The sequence below is a fragment of the Larimichthys crocea genome, chromosome XVI (assembly GCF_000972845.2).
Source record: "Larimichthys crocea isolate SSNF chromosome XVI, L_crocea_2.0, whole genome shotgun sequence".
NCBI lineage: Eukaryota > Metazoa > Chordata > Actinopteri > Sciaenidae > Larimichthys > Larimichthys crocea.
In genome coordinates, this window is record NC_040026.1 from 3,938,133 (window position 1) to 3,960,195 (window position 22,063).

General features: G+C 46.1%; 1 protein-coding gene across 1 annotated transcript in view; it reads right to left on the reverse strand.

Moving 5' to 3' along the window:
- Positions 1-1,633: 1,633 nt before the first annotated feature.
- erfl3 (Ets2 repressor factor like 3) overlaps positions 1,634-22,063 on the reverse strand; it is a 46,211-nt gene continuing 25,781 nt past the window's right edge. The window contains exons 2-5 of the mRNA XM_010735039.3: positions 15,739-15,973; positions 6,276-6,391; positions 4,964-6,126; positions 1,634-4,862 (exon numbers count right to left, since the gene is read on the reverse strand). Coding sequence (XP_010733341.2) covers positions 4,182-4,862; positions 4,964-6,126; positions 6,276-6,391; positions 15,739-15,973 — 2,195 coding nt within the window. The 3' untranslated portion in view covers positions 1,634-4,181. The remainder of the gene's footprint in view (positions 4,863-4,963; positions 6,127-6,275; positions 6,392-15,738; positions 15,974-22,063) is intronic.

Sequence of the window (22,063 nt, forward strand, 5' to 3'; positions counted from 1 at the left end):
GAAGAAGCAGTACATCCATTTTTGGCTTCAAAAAAGCAATTCGGAAACCTTCGGAGTGACATCACTCAGGCTCCATTCTTTATACTGTCATTGGTTTTAACAAAATAAATGATCACGTTATACTGATACATTTTTTTACTTTTCACTAGGCTAGATTGTAATTTTGAAGCACACACAAATACCAGAAGGCCTCGTATGACTCTCAGCTCTGTTGACGAGACAAAAAGTCAGAGGTTAATCTCTTTGTTTACAAATATTAAAGCTCCACTGTCTATTTATATGTGTCATTAATAAAGTATGTATGCATGAAAGATGATCAGACACAAACAAACACACGGGTATTCATATTGGGTTTTAACCGGTTTTAATTAACCCTGATTACAGCTTAATTACAAGTTTGGAAAAAAACAAAAAAACAAAACAAACGAGAGAAAAAAAAAAAAAAAACACGAAAGAAGTGGAGAAATTCAATGTTACATCATGGTATTAACTCTCATCTCTCCATCTGAGTGTTATGTAACTGCTCGGGGGAGACGAGGCGAAAGAAGAGAGACTGAAAGAGGGAGAAGATAGACCTTTACACAGTCAAACAATACACATCTTTTTTCTTCTTTTAAAATGATACAACCCCCATCCCACCCCATCCCATCCCGCCCAAAAAAAAAAAAAAAAAAAATTCCCTCCAAGAAAAAATATACAAGAGCAAGAGAGAGAGAAAAAAGTAACATTATAAAATAAAAATTACAATACATGACGAAAAAGATAAAATCACTCCCCCCTCTGCCCCTAAATAAAATCCTCCGCCGCTGCCACCGCCGCCCTTCCCTCCCGGTCCCCGATGTTATTTCTCTGTCAGCATCAAAATCAATATTACACATTTTAGTTATATTACATTTGTAAAAACTAAAGACAAGTTGTTGTTTTGTTTTTTTTTTTGAGGGGGGGGGGCTTAAAATGGGGGAATGGAGTTTGGGGAGGGTGGTTCACATCATCCAAAGTGATGTACACAACATAAAAAGCAACAGCTAACAGAGCCATGGAATAATAATAATAATGCCAGGTGGAGAGAGGTAAATAACCCAATGAGAACAATAATAACAACAACAATAATCAATAGCAATATCGACATCAGAAAAATAAACTGAGAAACCTTTTTAACTTTGTGCTGTTCTACCGCTCTTTGACTGTAAGAGGCCTGAAACAGGACGAGGGAGAGCCTGCGTTACAATCAAAGTCCAATCAATCAAATATATATATATTATATATATATTATATATATATATATATATATATATATATATATATATATATATATATATATATATATATATAATATATATTATATATATATATATATATTTATATATATATATATTTTAAACCCTGCAATATCGTGACCCCGTCAGGTCACGCCGCAGTTAGCAGGATGTCAGACGACGCCTGAAACAGAGCGAGGAAACAAAATGAAAGAAGAAAGAGTGCAGAGCAGGTAAGACTGACGCCTCATCTGTTTGCTGAGATATGACAAGTAAGTAAGTAGTAGTAGAAGTAGTAGTAGTAGTAGTAGTAGTAGTAGTAAGGCAGCTGTCAGTTTAAATACAGACACAGGACTTGGTGGGGGTGAGGGTGTGAATGTGTGCGTGTGTGTGTGTGTGTGTGCATGTTGTGACATGCTCCAGTCAAGACCACGGGGGGTCTGATGAGGAAATTTAATCAACTCCAGCTACACAGACTGCCTGGAGGGCATCTATCTATCTCACAGCTATAGATCTGTCTTTGTCGCTGGTCAGGCAGGGACAGGCCGCCGGTCAACGCGGCTCGGTTAACCAATCAGACGCCTGGATGCCTAAAAGCTCCAGGATGTTAATCACTAATCATTCGTGCGTGTGTGTGTGTGTGTGTGTGTGCATAGTTAGAGGAGAGGGCCTTTCAGGACAGGGGGGGGAGTCACATGTCTGACTTTTCCAGTCTGTCTTACAGTAATGATTAACCCCTTAACCTCCCCTCTCTCTCTCACTTGCCCTGCTGCCGAGCTCAGTGGCTAAAAAGACAGGATTACTACTTCGCTAATAACCCATGAACTGATTCTGAGCATACACACACACGCACACACACACACACACACACCAGAGAGAGAGAGAGAGAAAAGGCCTGGAGATGTGGCCTCGAGCCAGGACAGCTCAGGCCCGGGAGAACCCCACCGAGCCGAGCCGAGCTAGACTGTACAGACAGGAAAGTGAACCACACATCTGAATCATTCGCAGGCTGCTCCTGTGTGTGTTTTTTTTCAGTCTATGAAACAAATGTACAAGAAACTCTTCAATTCTGCCCCCACCCACCCCTCCACCGTCTCCACGCCATAGTTACCCGGCGAGCGGCGTAACCGCTCAAAAATAATTCACTTTACAAAAAAAAAAATCCTGAATCAATCGTGTCGTTAAAATGCTATGGTATTTTTTTTTCTTCTTTTTTTTTTAAATCTCACTTTCTTTAATAATTTCATTTAGAATATATAAAGATATAGTCTGTATGTGTGTTATTAGAGCTCAGTTTGCACTTTTATACATGCTATAAAAACAAGGCATAGAGAGGCAGTGTGTGTGTGTGTGTGTGTGTGTGTGTGTGTGTGTGTGTGTGTGTGTGTGTGTAGTCTTAACATGTTCCCTCTCACACTCGCACCTGACACTCTCAGGACCTGAGGATGACGGACAGAGAGAGAGAACATGTTTAGGAGCTAAAGGCAGTGTCGTGCATGTGTGTGTGTGTGTGTGTGTGTGTGTGTGTGTGTGTGTGTGTGTGTGTGTGTGTTTGCTGGTTTAGTTTAACACTATCTATGATTGTTAGACGAGCTTTAGCTGGTGAACTAGGATTCTGTGCTGCTGCTGGGACTTGAGAGAAACTATTTTTTCAGTATACAAGCCATGTTAGGTGAGGTGAGAAGGCCAGTCGAGCAGTTACGCTCAAACCTCTTCCTTCCCCTCCTCCATCCTCGCTGCCTTCCCCTCCCTCCCTCGTGGTCCCCTTCAGCAGTCCTTCCCCCTCTACAACGTTGTAACTTCTTCTTCATTCTTCTCTCCTCACATCTCCCTGGGGTTAAAATTATTTCTGTGAGCGGAGTCGTGATCTTTTTTCCACCGGTGGTCCCGCAAGAGAAAGAGGAGGCAGGACAGGAAAGAGACAGAAGGAAGGCTGTATAAAAGTCAAAAGCTCTGAGAGAACAAGAGTCAAAAGTCTGTGTGAGTGTGTGTGTGTGTGTGTGTAGCCTTGCATTGCAGTGTTCATAGGCAACGCTTCCACTGTGAGTCCCATTCACTGTTTTTTTGTTTTTTTATATTCTGCTTGTGTGTGTTTGTTTGTGTGCATGATTCCAATAAACATACAGCAATAGGCTTCCCTGAGTGGAGTGGGCCAGGTTTACGAGTCAGTCAGACGACACCCAACAGCCTTCAGTCTTAGAGACGCCGCCGCAAACCCCTTCCCCACGTCATGATCTGCCAAACTTTACAAGGGTTTCATCAGTTTTAAGAATGATTACTCATCGCAGTCCGGTCCTGTCTTTGCTCTCTCTCTTCCACGTCACTCCAGGGCTGTGGGTTTTTAGATACAGGCACTTATCAAAGTCCCGTCAGCGTATTAGGAAAATTAGCATAGGGGGTCGGGGGGGGGGAGTGTGCACATCATCCTAGGTGTGTTGCTGGGCTGTAAAAGGGAGTGGGTGTCCCCTGAGGAAAGTGGCGGACTGGCTGCTGAGTTTAACTGATGGGGGGGGCCTTGAAGGCGGGAGCTGTGCTACTGGGGGGGCAGGGCATCTGGAGCTTCACTGGCCAGGCGGGAGGTGAACTTGGTTGCCAAGTTTCATGAAGGATTTCAGCCCCGTTCAAAAGTCACTGTGCCTGGGACGGCTGAGTCCGAGCGAGTCCCACCTCCCAAAGGATGTGTCCCAGAAGAGCCCTGTTCCAGACAGAGGATTGGTGAGGAGGGAGGGGGAGTCTGACAGAACAAGAGTCAGGTTGTCTCTGAGGTGTTTAATATGTGTGTATGTTGGACTGTGCTCTCAGTTCACTGGAGGTTTCAGGAATCTAGTTTGTCAGTGTGTGAGAGGGATTACAGAGGAACCATTTACATACTCCTGCGCCACCTCCAGTGCTACCGGAGTAGTAGTGTTTGAGCCGCGTCTCTAATCAGCAGTCTTTGTTCTCCAGAGACAGCTGTGCAGTGGCACGATGCAGCTCGGCGCTCACCCTCAGCGGCGTGGCTAACGAGCCCTCGTACGCCAACGGTGGAGGACTGTCCCCTTCTCCGCTGCCTGTCCCGTCCTCGTCCATCTCCATCCGCCCGTTACTTTGCCTCTCTCGTTCCCTCTCCTCCTCTGGTCTTACTTTCTTGTCGTCCGACTCCTCCTGTGAGGCCTCCATGCGCTGATCTTCGCTCCAGCGCCTCTTGAAGCGCAGCTTGAGGGGGATGCACTTCGTCTGGGGAGCTCCTGCCGAGCCCGTCTGAGGCGGGGGTGTGTTGCCGTCCCCCGTTTCGATGGGTTCGCTCTTGAGGACGGGCAGCATGCGGTGCGCGTTGGAGTGTGTGTGCTGCGAGGTGAAGAAGGGCATCAGGGCAGGTGGAGGTGGAGCCGGGGCCTTGAAGACATCCTCGTCCAGGTCCTCGTCAGGATGGGGTTGATGTTGGGCCGCAGCTGTGCCATTAGCGAGGCGGAGGTGGTGGTGGTGATGGTGGTGGTGGTGGTCAGGGGCTCTGGAGTGGCGAGGGGAGCGCGAGAGCGGGAACTCCTCGTCTCTATCTGGGTCCTCGTCACTAATGTCGGTCACCTCCACCTCTTCCTCTGACTCGATATCAGAGATGGGCTCCACCTGGATAGTCGGACAGAGACAGGAACAGAGACAAAGATGAATACGACAGGAAAACACAAAGACTGAGATTGCTACATCAAATTTGGGTTGAAGAATCTCACCTTTATTTTGGGAAGTCCTGCGCTGTTTAGGGACTGAGTTGAGGAGGAGGCAGAGATGAGGCCTGAGCCGCCGGCTGAGCTCAGGTCGCTGCCGAACGACAGCGAGGAGCCAAGGCCAGAGGTAGACGACATGGACCCGGATCCTGAGCCCGAGGACATGGAGCTCTGTCTGGGTTTACTCTGGCTTTGACTGTCCCTCTGCTTCCTGCCCAGCGGTGGCGGCTGCAGCTTGAACTTGAAGGGAGACAGGTGTGGAGGCTCCTCACCCAGGTGCAGTGGGTGATGCATGGGATGAGAATGGGCAGGGTGAGGGTGGGCAGAGTGGGGCGGATGAGGGTGGTGGTGGGCCGAGTGACCCAGAGGTGGATGGTGGTGTCGCTCTCCTCCTCTCTCTCCTCCTCCTGCTGTCGCCGCTCTTTCTGCTCTCTCGCCTCTCTCTCCGGACAGGCCAGCCTTGTCTGCGGCGGGCCGGTGGGGCTGAGGGATGACGATGTTGGGGTACTGGAGGAAGGCTCTGGGGCTGAGGCCGTAGTTGTACACCGACTGGGTGTGGGCCTGCAGGTAGCGCTTCATATCCTCTGGGTTGAAGGAGAAGTGGGAGCCTAACATGGGTGATAGGGTGGGTGAGGGAGTGTAAGGGAGGTGAGATGTTGGGGTCATGGAGAGCGCTGGAGACAGAGGAGGAGCTAGGAGGCCAGCTCCTCCTGGTCCTGGCAGTGGGGACACAGGGAAGGGGGACAGGGGCTCTGGGTGGATCCGATGCCCTGTGTGGCCACGAGAGCCTGGGTGCCCGGCGGGGTTACCTGGTCCGTACATGCGGAACAGGGCTTCGTGAGACAGACGGGGATGGATGATACTTCTGTAACCTCCTCCTCCTCCTCCACCGCCGGGTCCTCCTCCTCCTCCGCCGCTCACACCCCTCTCTCCCCTCTCCTCTCCCGCTCCCGTGTTGCCCTCCTCGATCTCGGAATTGACCGAGGTGCCGTCGCTGCAGTCGCTGACGGAGCCGCGCGCCATTCGCCTGGCCACGGAGCTGAACATGCCGCCGGGGCTGCGCAGGTCCTCGTTCGGGGAGAGGACTTCAGAGGGGGTCGACGGAGGAAAGCGGAAGTGAGTCCCGGCACCGGTGGGAACAGGAGGGGCGCTCTGAGGAACGCTGCTTCCTAGAGACGATAAGAGAGGGAGGATACTGAGAAATAATATATATTGTTCTCCTGTGTAATCTCATGCAATCACTCCTATCCTTTTGTGGGATTAGGAGATATCTGAACATGCACGGGCATGCACACAGCGCCAGACTGTCCAGACTTACCAGTGGAGCCCATGTCGATAAAGGGGTAGTTGACCAAAACCAGTTTGTTGAAGTTGAACTTGTAGGTGAACCTCTTGCCTTTGGTCTTGTGGAGAATCCTCTTGTTGTAGTAATATCTGGTGACGAGAATAAAAGCAGACACGACACATAAGCATTTTATCTTATGCAACTGATCAAACATTTAAATCTAAAACGTACACCTCATTTTAAAAACACTGTTTCGTTCCCGAAGTCGTCGAGCCTGTGACAGATGAGCCTGCGCACTCAAGGACGCACTTTAATAAGCATGAGTCTTTCATGTCACCCCTCCTACCCCCCGCCATCTAATGATAGATATTACAGAGTGTTGTATGACATTTGCACAAAGCAGACCCAGTGAAGGGAGGAGGCAGGAGAAGAAGAGGTGGGGGAGAGAAAAAAAAAAAGAGAGAGCGAACAGATAGATGAGAAGGAGTGGACGGAAAAAAAGAGAGAGCGAACAGATAGATGAGAAGGAGTGGACGGACGGTGGGGATAAATAAACAATCGGAGGGGTCAATGTATGCAACAGTGCGTCCACATGTAAACAGATTGTAAGGGTGTGTGAATGGTTTGTATCTGTTCAAACAAAGGTCAGGATTTACAAAAAAATAAATCTTTTGAGTTCAGATTTTGTCACACAACAACAACAACAACAACAACAACAACAACAACACACTGTTATTAATTTTGTTAGACGGACCCATCTCTTTATGTAACACCGAAGCAAAGCCACCAATAATTCACCCCATCTTTATCTGTTTATGTAATGGCCATTCTCTCTGCTTTCTCCCCCCCCGTGGCTCCTGCCTACAGTACAAGGCACCATTTTTTATTAACCTTTGTCCAGCTACAGCTCTTTATGTAACATCTCTGCTTTCTTACCCAGATCCACATCCACTTTATGTAACCTCTAGATCCCTGGCTGCCGAGCCTCACGCGCTGTGGGGCTGAGACGGAGCGAAGGAAGGAGGAAGAGATAAGAAGAAAAAGAACAAAAACGCTGTGTGTGTGTGTGTGTTTGTCTTTCAGGGGAGGGAGATAACACGTTTGATGTGTCATTGCCCACCAAAACTACCACCTATCCTTTCAACGCTTAACCCTTTGGCTGTTTAACACGAGATTTAACCTAGACTGCACGTTGGCTCGTCGTGTCTGCGCGTCTCGCTGCTTTTACAGCAGCATGAGGCTGCGCTTTCTCTTCCTCCATCATGTGTCTGCTGGCACAAGTTAAGTGAAGTGTGCTGACAAAGATAGGGGCTTCAGGGTATGTAGGTAATGCTGAGTTAATCAGAGCCCATTGACTATCATTACACTGAATGGTAGTTATCCAGACGGCGGTGTGTGTGTGTGTGTGTGTGTGTGTCTGTCTGTTTAGTGGTGGGGAGGTGTCGCCCTTCACCCCCTCTTATTATGCTTATTACACAGACTGCTTGGGCCGTTTTTGCTCTGGGAACAGACTGTTGCTCTTTTTCAATCTTCAACCCTCCTCCTCCTCCTCCTGCTCCTCCTGCTCCTCTTCTCCTCCCTTTATCCTACTGATCTCTCTCTCTCTCTCTCTCTCTCTCTCTCTCTCTCTCTCTCTCATCAATCCACCTCCCCCTCTTTATCCCAACTCTCTCCCTGCGCTCTCCACTCGTCCCCTGAGGCGATGGGAGAGGGTGAGAGAGAGAGAGAGAAAGAGAGAGAAAGAGAGAGAGAGAGGGAGAGACAGGACAGGCCTGCACTGTTGAAAACATTGTTTACGCCAGGCACAAAGCAGCATGTAATTTCTGCTCCAGGGGAGACACTCACAAGGGCCGGGTGAAGAAGGAGGAGGCGGAGGAGGAGGAGGAGGAGGAGGAGAGGAGCAGTTGGGGAGCGAAGGGGACGGACATAGACAGGCAGGAAGTCTAGCAGAATTAAAACCACAACAGGGCCTGTGATCGAATTAGCGGATGATAAAAAAGTCAACAGGCTGTGGCTGCGGCTCACATATGGGTCCAATACAAATACAGATTGGAAGGGTGGAAAACAAACAAACAAAAGTAACAGAGTCATTTATTTTGTATGTCACGCGGCATCGTTGCGACCACTAATTAAAGCTAAATTTCCCGGCATACTGCACTTTCATCAACACCGCACGTAAGAAAATATGATATAGATGAGTCGCCGCTTCTCGCATGCAAAAGCTGCAACCTGCAACTTTTTCCTACAATTTATCTGACTTTGCAGGAAATGGCGCATTGTTTTGGTTTCCATCTGTAATCTTGGAGGCAGTGGTGCATGCAAAAGAGCGATCCAAGAGATTCAAAACTAGACTAAACCTGTCTCACTCGCTGCATCACTTTTTTTTTGTGTTGGTCTGGAGACAGAGGTAAACTGCACATTGTGTCGCTGTTCAATGGATCCTTACAGTAATAAAACAACCATGTTGATATTTAATCTGGTCTTATTGATGTGAAAGAGGTGGACGAAATATTAGAAACACCTTTAAAAGTGAACATAAATCAGATTATAACCTTCATGACAGTGGCGTTTGTTGCACTAGTACTGTAGGTCCTGAGCAAGGTACTGAACCCCTAACTGCCCCCAGGATGCCGCCCTGTGTGGCCACCCATCACATTTGCATCTGTATGAGCCCATGTGTGGCAGTATTTCAGGTAAAATGCAACTATTAGTATCTATTCTCTTCTATAAACTGGTAACGGAGTGTATAATTGGCATAAATATCCTAAAAAGCCAAAAATATCCCTGTGCTGACACATCTGTCTGACCCCGGCTCATGGCAGTCTGATAGTAGGGAACGTGGCCAAACACAAAAATGTTGCGTGTGCTCACAAATGCAGCTAATACAAACAAACGCTGAAATGCTTTAGTTGGAAGCAGACAACAACTTTGCTTAATCCTGAGCGCGGCAACTGAAGCTGTGTTTAGAGCACATGGTCACCCGTTCTTTCTCCGTGCCCCCTCCTCCTGCGCCATCATACGGGCAGACAGTCTTTGAAGAGCATTTGAACTCACTTCAAAAGAGAAGAAAGAGATTCTTTGAGTGCCTGTGTTTAGCTGCCCACCGCACTCGCCTTACTCACACACAAATACACACACTCACACACACACACACCTCTTCCATATCCTGACTGTATAACTGCCATCTCATTCAGGCAAACACACACACACCCCCAGAACATATCATCCGGGAGATACAGCTTTATCCCGCTTCCTGTTTAACCAAAAGACGAGATTGAACAATCAATGCAAGTATGGATTTAGGCAAAGCCCTTCAGGGAAGCAGAGGGGAGGCTTTCTATCAACTCAGTTGTTACTGTGTGTGATTCTAGGCCAGAGATTAAGGCTGCGATTACGCAGACCTGCTGTGGTCCAAAACAATATGATCAAAGCTGAAGAGAGACACAGCAATGTGTAAGAACTCAATGGCAATGAATGATTGGGCAGACACTGAAACACAGCACAAAGCTGGAAAAAGGAAAACGACTACTAAACTTATGACATTCATCTTTTTTAAAAGTTGCTCATAGCTCTGTCCACTGGTTCTATTGGATCTAATAATTGTACTCGCTGAGAAATGTCACTAAAATAAGGACATCAAAAAAGAAAAGTTCAGACTATCAGAAGTCTGTGAATGTTCTCTGTTATCCAGGTTATCTTTCTTCAAAAAAAAAGGTTAAGTCTGGGGCAGCTGGACTAGTTTGTAGATCCGTGAAGACATTTCGCCTCTCATCCAAAAAGCTTCTTCAGTTCTGGCTCACTGGTAGGGAGTCTGATTCAGGTTTCGGAAATAAGCCAATAAGCCAATCGAAAAATGAAATTGGCGAATAAGTTTGGCTAGCCTGGAGGCTGATTTAGACAGATTATATTCGTTTTCAGAATCAGAATCAGAAGTACTTTATTAATCCCTGTAGGGAAATTGTTTATCTGTACATTTAGTTCAGCGAGGTATTACTTAGGCTGCATTTACTTGGATTCAGACAGATGGTGGACGTCAAACCGGATATTGTTTCAGTGGATGAGAGTAGGATGGTAAGTGATAGCTGTGGAAGAACTGCTGTCTAAAGTTAAGATATTTTAAACTCGTCATCCTGCATGACGGAAAATACAACTGGGGGAAAACGTGGGCAATCTGGACAACAGATATCAGACATAAAATTACTTCATTGGGATTATTTATTGGGATTGATTCTATTGGGATCGAATCCAGCCCACCATGACCCTGATGAGGACAAGCGGTTGCAGAAAATAGATGGATGGATGTTTTATTCCACTCTTTGTAAACTATTCAAAGTTTCCATAGCAACGTATCGTCCTGCCATACTATCGGACAAGTGTTGTCCTGCCTGAATCCATATGAACACACCTACACCTGTCCTCTATCAACTTTCTGTGTTACACTATATGATATATGTAAAAGATCACCAATCTATTTCAGTATCCCTCCATGCACACACACACACACACACACACACACACACACACACACACGTCAACACTCAAAATGAAATAAACCAAGCCACTTGTGTGTGCGTGAACAGGCTGTGCCTTGCCCATTGTTGGGCTGTAAATAGGCGCTGACTGTGACAGGAAGTTGGGATTACAATACTCCCCATGAGCCCCGTGTTTATTTTCTGCCTCTTTCGTCAGCATCGGCTGTTACACACACACACACACACACACACACACACACACAGGCCAGATCCTTCTCTATACACACGCACACACACACACACACACACACACACACACACACACACACACACACCAGCTGCTCACACTCAGGTGTGTGTGCATGCACATGTGAGAGTGCTTTGTGTGGAGGCCACGTTTGACGAGTGTTTACTGTCTTTAAAAAAAAGGAAATGAGATGTGTTTGTGCAGGGATGTGGGCCGAGTTGAGGGGGGGTTGATAAGGAAAGGTGTCACATGCTCTGTGTGTGTGTGTGTGTGTGTGTGTGTGTGTGTTGGGGTGGGGCATATATGTATGTTTGTGTGTGAAGAGGAGGATCTGGTCAGGGTCCGATTAGGTCGGTCACATGCTCCCGTGGGTGCGAATATGTAATGATGCACACACTCTGGTGTGTGTGCAGTCCGCCCTCATAGAAAATAAAGGCCTCATTCAGTCAGGGACAATGACACACACACACACACACACACGCTGAACACATACATGCTGCAGATAAAGACAATGGAAAGACAATGCATACGTTTTGACACAAAGTCATACAGTGGTACTGTCCCTGGGTGCTCCCTCTGCACTTTCTCTCTGGCCCTGGGTGTTTCCACACAAAGCTGCTGCTGTAAAGGGAGGGAGGCCTTCTGACCTACAAACAGGCCCAGCCAGCTAGGTGAGTAACACTCTGTGCATATGCAGCAGTATTTCCTGCTGCACGTTGTAGATGTGCTCACTCGGGTTACTTCTAAATGTGCATCAGAGCCGGTTTTAGCACCGCAGATGAAAAAAAAAATGGCTACTGTATTTCAGGGATTTCCTGGGAAGAACAAGACAGCGTTACACCGTCGATTCACTCAAGGGTAATGCATCCTCTAAATGCATTTTTCTGATGTTAAAGCATCGCCATACCCAGGAAAACTATTTCTGTGCTGTTCAGTGGGCAATTTTCCAGCTGTGGCGGCCGATCACAGTCAACTGAATGTTGGAAATGAAGCAAACATGTGTGCGAGCAAGCACGTCTGTGTACAATGGTGCATTTGTGTATGTGAATGTGCACATGTGCTGTGTTGTTAATCTTTGCCAGCTGTGCGTGGCAGTCCCCCTGACCTCTGACCGCTGTGTTGGAGCCGATGCGAGCTGTTGACTGGGGATTGGGGGGGGGGGTTGCCTGAAGGTCTCTAGGAGCTGGGACCTCTTAGCATGATTACACTCATTAAGCGAGCACTCTGCAATGGCTGATTGGCAACAGGCCTTCGTTTTTCCCGCTTTGTGGAGTCTCATTTATGGGTGCAGGGGAATCAGGAGGAGAGGTGGAGGTTAGGGCTTTTTATTAGTGGACAGGTTTACATCCTTTTCCTACCAAATGATCCCTCGTGATTAAAATGCAGCAGAGGGTTAAAGATCGTGTCCTTCCTTTCATTCATTACTTGCACCAAAGATGTCAGATAACGCCGAGCTCAAAGTATCAAAGCGCAAGACGACGTGATGTGAAAAGGATCTGACACAACAACAACTCTTTTTACACATTTGATTCAATATAACAAGACAGAACAACAAACTTTATTGATCAATTAAAAAGACAATAAGAAGATCTCTCATCATCGAGCATGTCCACACGCACACACACATGCACAAAGACACACACACACACGCACAAACAGTGTGAGTGTAATCCTCTCAACAGGAGTGGGAATTTCACAGCGGCCGTGGGAGCGGGAGACTGTGATGACGCATGGACCGAGCCTGTGTCCCCTCAACGGAAAGCCAACACATACGCACATGTCCACACACACACACACACACACACACACACACACACACAATACAGCGACTCCTGATTAAGGGAATTTCCACCATGTGCATGGCAGACAGGAAAGAATAAGATCACTGAGGTAAAAATAATAATTACAAAGGCTAAGTGATAAAAAGAACACTTCAAAAACACGCGTTTCTTTTCAAGTATGCGAGCATGTGTGTGTATGCTAATTGCCACATGCTGACTGTGGTCTCCATTATTAGCAGACGCCAGGTTTTCTCCATATGAAGGGGCACGAGGTGGCATGCTCTCCAGCAGTTTGCTCCATATGGGGACCGTTACCGCGCACATGTGTGCGTGTGTGTGCTTGCGCGCCTCCTTTATAACTTCATTAATCTTTAGTGCCATCAATCCTCTTGCCACATTACTATTGATGTGTGTCTTGAGACGCTTCATTTCCAGCGTCTCTTGCGGTGAAGGACTGGCGGCAACTCTGGTGTCAAATCAGGTAACAACACGGACATTGGCGTGTGTGTGTGTGTGTGTGCATGCGTGTGTGTTTTGTTGGTTGTCCTTCTTACTCTAATCCTGAAGTGACTCTGCTACATTTATAGGCACAGAGGGAAACAACCTGACCGTGGGAGGGCAGGTGAGGACGCAAGAATGCCAGAGGGGAAACTCCTGTGTAGAGAACTTGCTGATAATCAGCCTCTGAGGCCGGGTCCATCAGAGGGCACTAAGACCCACTATATATAAGCACTTACTGCAGCCTAAGCTCCAAATCTGTTACAGCTCCAGAGGATGGAAGTGCTATAAATACACAGTTTGACCACAAGCATCCCTATCTTTATTATTTCTCTCTAATTCGGGAACTCTAAATCCACACTCAGCTGAGCACATCAGTAGCCCATGTTAATTTCCTCTGTCCTAGGATCCCGTGTAACAGACACCACCTTAATCTCGCTGGTGTAAACGAGCGTGCATCCCGTCCTAAATTGGATACGAATAGCGTGCACGTGTGTGTTGTTTTCGTGACTTTTTCCTTTCTTCTCTCACTCGAAAGCCTGAAGTGACTCTGCAAAATTTTCAGACAGCGAGAAACATAAGCCGTAAGAAGGCGGTGTCAAGAGAGGAGGGGGGGAAACTCCCATGTAGAAAAATTTGCTGATAATCAGCCTCTAACGCCGGGCCCATCAGAGGGCACTAAGACCTGCTCTAGTCTATACGAGCACTTACTGCAGCCTAAGCTCCAAATCTGTTACAGCTCCAGAGGATGGACGTGCTATAAATACACGGCCTGACCACAAGTATCCCCATTTTATTCTCTTTCTCTCTAATTCAGGAAACCTAAATCCAGACTACAGCTCAGAATGTGCCTATGTGTTACGTGCATACACACATTAGTAGCCTACGTTATCTTAATCTCACCAGTGTAAATGAGCGTTCATAAATCTCCCTCCCACGCTAAATTAAGCAATTCAATGTACTGCTGGCCTATGTGGCTTTCTTTAAAGTGCTTAGTCTAATCTTGGCTGCTGCCTGTTTGGTTATAAACAACAAGCCGGGGACACACGGTGCGGAGAACGAGACGATGTGCTTATTACGGCTGGTATCAGCTGAGAGGAGTTCCCCAGGGATACATGATGTCTGTAATACTGAAGTCTAATGTGCTGAAAGGGCCTTCGGTTATAGTATACATCACTAAACTGATTACATGCATCTTCTTTCTATAATCAGACAATATTGTGAAGTCGTTATGAAAGCCAAAAGCACAAACAAAAACATCGGTTTAACTAATTCTTTGTTCTTCAGGCAATTTGCTTTACTGACGTCAAACTTCCTGATTTAAGGCCAGCAGAGCAGATTTCAGATCAGATACAAAGTTTGACAAATGACCCACTCACGATGAAGCTTGCGAAGCCAAAAAAAAAAAAAAACACAGACAGAACAAATCTGATCATGAATTGAAGATACTCATGTTGTCTTTATACTTGAACGTGAAGCTAGGGGCACATCCAAAAACTGTGTCAAATCACTGTCGTAACACGGTAATGGGATTGGCTGAGCTGGCCTCTGTGGATATAACTTTAACCCGAAAGGTGTAATGGTTTCACTCGCCAAATGGGTCAGTGCTGTAACTCTACTTGTCCAGGCCAGTACCATGTGAAGGCATGCGGCCAGGGTAACTCTTGCAATAGCATTATAGACTTGGTTAAGTGCTATTAGTGCCTAGGCAGGCATGTCTAATGAAACGTCTGTGTGAAACAGAGCCAGAGAGTCAAAGCTGAATGAAATGCTTCCAGCAGGTCACTGCTGTAACTGGAATCAACTGCCAGGGTCACAGATGGTATTCTCAATTAGGATTACAGTTTAGGAATACAGAGTGTTCCTTCACAATGAATGTAGACTCAGGAATGTGTGTGTTCACCTCATTTACTTTAACATTTGCACTAATGCTAGTTTATTTACAGCAACTCACATCGGTAATAAAAAAAGGCAGAAATTGGCCAAGAAGTTTGAAAACCCAAACACTAAAAACACTAAATCTCCTGAGTCTGCCTCTTTCTCAGGTGAGTTTAGGAGTTCCTCAAAGTGTTCCTCCTGCCACGTGATAATATCCCTGAGGCCAGCCTCGGGAAAGCGCTGTCTGTGCTTATGGAAAAAGGAGCAGCTTCACTCCCTGTGCACACTACAGCCCTACATTTAACCGTGGGAGCCAACCACCCACGAGATCGTGTCTCAGACAGATGACTACCACCTCCCTCATCAGGCTTTGTTTCAGAAGGGGTCTGACTAATTCCCAAACCCAGGTGAGCTTCATTAAGATCTTTGTATCATTCTTTATTTTATTATTCAAAGATCAGTGAGGATTCATATTGGTTCAAATTAGTCATTTAACTGGAGCATGTGAACTCTTTACATCTTTTGCTTAAGAGAATATCTGGTGTAAGTTAAAGGTCAGAAATAAGAGCAAATAACTATCAATCAGTGTACATATTCAGTAAGTTTGTCTGTCGTCATACCTCAGTGCCCTGCTCAGTTTATCGTAGTTCATCTGGGGTTTACACTTCCTGGCCCCCCACAGCCGGGCCACTTCATCTGGGTCCTTGATGACAAATTCGCCGTAGTCCCCCTGCCAGGCGATGACATCGTGATACTCTTCCTTCCTGAGCAGCTCCAGGATGAAGTGCCACAGCTGGATCTGCCTGGACCCGGGGCTCGACTCGGGCTTGTAAGCCCAGTCCGGGAAGGCAAAACCTGTAAGCGAGATGAAGAGAGTGGAGGGTTAATGTGGGTCACTGGAGCACAGCGAATAACTGTGGAAGATGATGTGGAGAGCACATGTTCTGCACGTCTAATAACAAACATCTGAGTGACATATAACTCAAATGAACCCTGACAACTCTTGTTTGGTTGTGTGGAGAAATTCAAACTGCCTTAAAGCAAGACAAAACAAAAGACTAAGATATGATTACACTTAGAAGTCAGCAGCTGTAGCTGTTTCAGGTGAGTGGAGTCTATTCTATGGGAGCAAAGAGGATTAAAGGTGTCTAGCCAAGTAGATCACATACAACAGAGCAGCTTAGAGTGTCCTCATTCATATTTCACATTGCACATAGATCTCATCGCTACTCTCAAGTCTTCAGCCGTACTTTAGTTTCACACTCAGTCACAGTCTATCTTTGAATAATGTTTGTTGGGTTATTCTCAAACAATTTCTCTTTTATGGGACAGTCTGGCACAGTGGAGAGCAAGACGAAGGACGGGAAAAAATACAAAAGAGAAGAAAGAGAAAGAAGCCACAACAAAATAGACAAAAATGGTACGATAAGCACTGTAACCTGCCTTCACCTGATGAAACTTTAGTTGTCTTGATCTTAACATTGCCTAAAAAATTGTAGATGCATCTTTCTCTTTGTGTTCAGCCCTCCACATTGACTAAAACAGTGTGTTTTCCCCCACGAACACCTAACTACATGGCCTTTAGGGTTTATAAATCTTAAATCTGCAGGTTGGTGTACAACATCATTTCCAAAATGATCACATGAGCCAGCCCAGTGAGCGTCGGGGGACAAACTTACAAACTTAGCTCACCTCACCTGACGTCTCGATTATAAAATATTTAAGCACAGCAGCTTAAGTGCCGGTTAACTGGAAATATATGTAAATGAGAAAAGACCTATATTATGAATTTGGTGGTCATAAAACGCAGGGCAGGTGACCACAGAGAGCAGAGCCGAGTATCCAGCTGTGTGTGTGTGGCCTAGTCACAGGTGTGGCCAGTTAAGAGGGTAACTTTTCTGTCGACCAACTTTTTTCTGTGCCGACACACTTTTAAATGTCAATATGGCTGCGGTAACACAGCTGTTGTCATCACCTGTATGTATAAAATAATGATGTGGCTGCCTGACTCGGTCCAGATGTTTGCCGACAGATTTTACGTAGTTCAGGTGTTTCACTGCGGACACGGGTTTCTACTTAAATGACCCAGAAACACTGGTGTGTAGCATTTTAGAATTCAAACAGCGTAATGCAGAAATAGAGTAAGGGTTTTATATAAACCACATTCCTCTTCTGTCATTAGGTCACCACCTCACCACAGTAGCTCTTCACAGGAAACACACACACACACACACGTCGCACAACTGAACTGAAACTACAATACTGAAAGCTGTCGTGTTAGTGGGCTTCGTGGAACAGTTAGAAAAACCTTTCCACCTCTCCTCCACCTCTTTCCTCTCGTGCAGTCACACTTTCCTATGACCGGAGGAAAACAACATGGCCAGTCATCTCTCCTGTCTATCCCTCCATCTCTCTCCACCTTCTGCTCGAAGGAAACGCAGAGTAAGAGGCGCAGAACGAGACCGTGGGCGTGGGTATATGACTGTTTGTACGAGCATGTGTGTGCCCAAATGTACACGTTTTTTTCTAAAGAGTTTATGTGCCAGGGTGCGTGTTTGAAAATGTTTGTGTAAGTCTCCCACTAACATTCTGTTGCCTGGGTGGTCAAGAAAATTTGACACGACCGAGCAAAATAAGATATTACAGTGTAATACTCAGCCAGATATAGCCTGGACTGGGTTTTTATTTTATCAACAAAGCACTGAAAAACAAGTGAGGAGGTGGAGTTACCGAAGAAATAGCATCCACCCTGCTAAAGTGTCGTTGTGCAGGACATTTAATGCCTCTCAGTCCGGCTGTTGTTATGTTTGGTGCAATCTTAAGCATCACATTACACTGAATATCCAGAAAAATTGAGTTACCTGTCTCATGTATTGCAATGCAACCCGATATCCATTAGATAAAGGCTACTGAGCAGATTTTGTTGTGCTTTCTTCTTTAATTTATATATATATATATCTCATATATAATATATATATATATATATATATATATATATATTATATATATATCTATATATATATATATATATATTTTTATTTTTATATATATATAAAAGTGTATATATATATTACACACACACACATATACATATACATATACATATACACACACCCCACTTCATTTACATACAGTACATGAAGGAGGATTGTTAGAAACATCCTGACGTACTGCAGACAACATCACTACACTCAAAAATAAACGCCTGATCAATAAAAGCTTATCTTATATTATCTTATACAAGGCGAGCATGAATCACGGTGTTTGCAATGTGCTTAACTACGCCGCATGCAAATGGCAACAGAGGAAATGAGGCGGGCTGGGTGGACATTGGGAAACAAATCATCAGATTATGGATGTGCAGGCCTGTCAATGGATTTGCTGGATGACAGCCCGAGGCAGAGACGGATAGCCCTGATAATCTCCGCTGCACCGGCCTGTTCTGACCATTTAGTCACTGTTACGTAACACTGAATATTGTTGAAAGCACATCTGCCAATCTCTACATTAAGTGTTGCTCCCGGAGCCGTTCAGCAACGCGGGTTAACTACTTAACTTTTTTTTCACGCCATGTTCGAGCCCCGCTGGAAGCAGACCACATTTAGGTGTCAGGTTTGGGTTTTTTTTTTTTAATTTCTTAAAAATAGGCTGAGAGGAAAGTTATCTTCCTATGTGTCTTCTTACTCATCAAACCGTAGGCTACTATCTATTCCTCCCCACCACTTATTGGTGATTTTCTTCCAATCACAGTGATGTGTTTGCGAAGGCACGGCCAATGAATCACTCGGCTGGGTCCCACGTACTCAGGAGTCATTTTGCGATTCAAAATAAAGATTTCTGAATATGAAAATGTACAAGATGCCTACACGTTTTCCATCTCTAAATTCCAGACAGGATTCTTTATCAGCGTTCGATATTAAGCACGCAGTAGGTGGCAAAACAACAAAAACAGGCTGCGCAGGCAGTCGTGCCGCTTTGTTCAAACTACAGATTATTGTTCTTTATAACAAACATGACGATGTGTGAAATGACCATGGGTGTTAAAACTGCATAAACAACGCCGTCTGTGTCTGTAACTTTCCAGACGTGCATATGTAGGTAGAAGTTATCATGCAAATGAAACGACACTCACTCGCTGCCATTTTATTTCCTTTTTTTCTCTTCCCACCCTCCTCCTCCTCCTCCTCCCTCTTTTCGCTTTCAAACACTCAAACAAACACTTGTGGCATGAGTGAACTACAATCACAGAGAAACACATCGGGGGGGGGGCAATCATAAACATACCGGCCCGACCGAACATGCTCCTCTACCGATAACACATAAAAATCACCCACACACACACACAGACACACACTCATACTGCAGAGGACGACACATTCTTTCCAGGCACAGGAAACTGACGGTGACTGTGTCAAGTGAAGTCGAGAGACATCTAGTCAAAACTCCGATCTGGCTGAGATGAATAAACGAGTGGTGCTGACCATAATCTTTAGCCATGAAGCGTGCCACTATTCGTGCTGGTGTTTTTACCTGCGTCTGTCACAAAGCCTCTGTAATGATCTTTTTGACTCCGCCATGGGCCGCAGAGGTCATCACACACACACACACACACACACACACTTTAGGGTCCGTGAGGGAAATGTATCCCATGTAAATACTGTGTGTGTCATTTCACATAGTGAAATGTCATCAGCAGCAGCTTCTATCAGACTAACAGAGGTAAGAGTGCAGCGCACAGGTGTGTGTATATAATGTGTACTGTACACATCAGTATATCATCGGTTTACCTGTCAAAAGCTTTACATCAAAGAGCCCATATGATATGTGCTCTGTTCTGTTGCAGTGTGTGTGTGTGTGTGTGTGTGTGTGTGTGTGTGTGGGGATTATGTTTAGAGGAATGCTGAGAGCAAGAACAGGTGTCTTTGTCCTTCTATCCACCCAGAGTCCAACCCAGGCTGAGCTGTCCTGACTCACACTGGATCAGCTATCACTCACACACACACTCTGATCCGTTTCATCAACCTTGTACACCCGATAGGAGAATTTCAGTGGGGAATTTTTGGAATCTGTGTGTGTGTGTGTGTGTGTGTGTGTGTGTGTGCGTGTGTACAATCTGTGTAAAGTTGTGCATCAGGATTAAAGAAGCAAGAGGGAGAGAGAGAGCGATGAGCATCATGGAAGAGCCTGCGAGAGCACGACCTAACCCCCTTCACCACACTTAACCTCTCTGACCTCGACTCTCCCTCTCTCTGGCTCCTTTCCTCCCTCACCCCCACCGTCCCTCCCTCCCAGGAGAGACACCAGATAGCCATTACAGCATGCATGCGCAAGCCTCACACTTTCTCACACACACACACACACACACACACACCCAGATACAGATACACACAGACAGACTTGGCATCAATAATGTAGAGACTGGTGTGGAGGGTTGACGATATGGGGTGCGCCTAATCTCTGCCCTGGGACACTAGAGAGTGCAAGTGCGTCAAGAGGTGAGTGTGTGTGTGTGTGTGTGTGTGAGTGTGTATGTGTGTTATGAGTTTGGAGAGTGAGGGGCAGGTGGTAGAAAGTGATGCAAAGGGGATGAGGAGGAGGAGGAGGAGGATGGAGGGGAGGATGGAGGGAAGGAAGGAGGGAGGGAGGGGGTGTTGGAGTGAAAGAGAAGAAGGCAAGATGAGATGGGGTGAGTACTAGGACAAGCGGAGAACAGAAAAGAAAGTCGGAGAAAGACAGACGGGGGAGGGAGGTCAGGGAAACAAAAGTGGGAAGAGAGAGAAAAGGAGACAATGGCAAGAGTGGGAGAGGGGAGAGGGGGTGGATGGAGAGAAGGAAGGAGGGGGAGGAAGAGGAGGAGGTGGAGGGAGGGATGAGATCATTGCTCGTCTGGTAGTCTGTTGTCATCCAGATCAGATTGCTTACCCCCTCGCCCCCCCCAATCCATCCCTCCCTCCTTCCCACTCCCCACCTCCTCCTCCTCCTCCTCCCCCCTCAGAGTGCGGATGCCTCTTTTCCTCCGTGTGATCTTGGTGGCAGGCCCCTAGCAGACTTCTAACACTGCTGCTATTCCAGCTATGTGTGCCGCTCACCAGTCCAACAATGACCTCCACTCTCACACCGCGAGAGCAGAGAGAGAGAGAGTGTGGTTTGGGGGGGTGGTGTAGCCGGGGAGATGAAAGCGACTGAGTGAGAAAAGAGTGAAAGAGAAAGAGAAAATGACAAAGGACTTGAGAAGATGAAACGACCTGGAGCTGGACGCGGTGGTAAAGGGCAACGTTGTGGTCAACTTCAATATATTAAATGCTGCCACGCGATCTTCTGTCCTGCTGCGATTTGGCACAGATGCGCGAGTTTGTTGTCCTCATTTGATCAGTCATTGAAGTTACATCCTTCATTTCTGTCCTCTATTCAAATGACAAGGCTGAACATTTTCTGATTCCAGCTTCTTATATCTGATTATTTGTTTGGCATATATGACACGTTCAAAGAGTTTTTTTTGTTTTTTTTTTAAACCACTTGTGGCTGTGACTGTGTGCACGCTGGCAAAGAAATACACATTCCTGTTGCCAGTTTCATGCTATTTAGCGACAGTCAGCAGCGGCGGCGGTAATAGAGCTGTAAACAACAAATGTAAACAATGCAGGTTTCAAAATATAAAATCAGCTTTGCAAATGTTTTATGAAGACCTCGAGGACACACACAATGTATTTTGGTAAGAAGCCTGTGTTCGCTTGCAAGAAAACTCCACAGGGTATCTTTCCCTGAATAACTAAAAAGGGGGTTTTAAGAACATCTTTCACTATTTTATAAAGAAAAACTTGAAGTATTTGGTGATGAAACAAATCGTTATTTGCCGCTCTGAAACATTTGACAGCTGCTGGGCCTCCAAGAGATGACAGAGCGGCTCACCGACATCGGACTGAAGTGTGAATGAGGGCGAGCGCT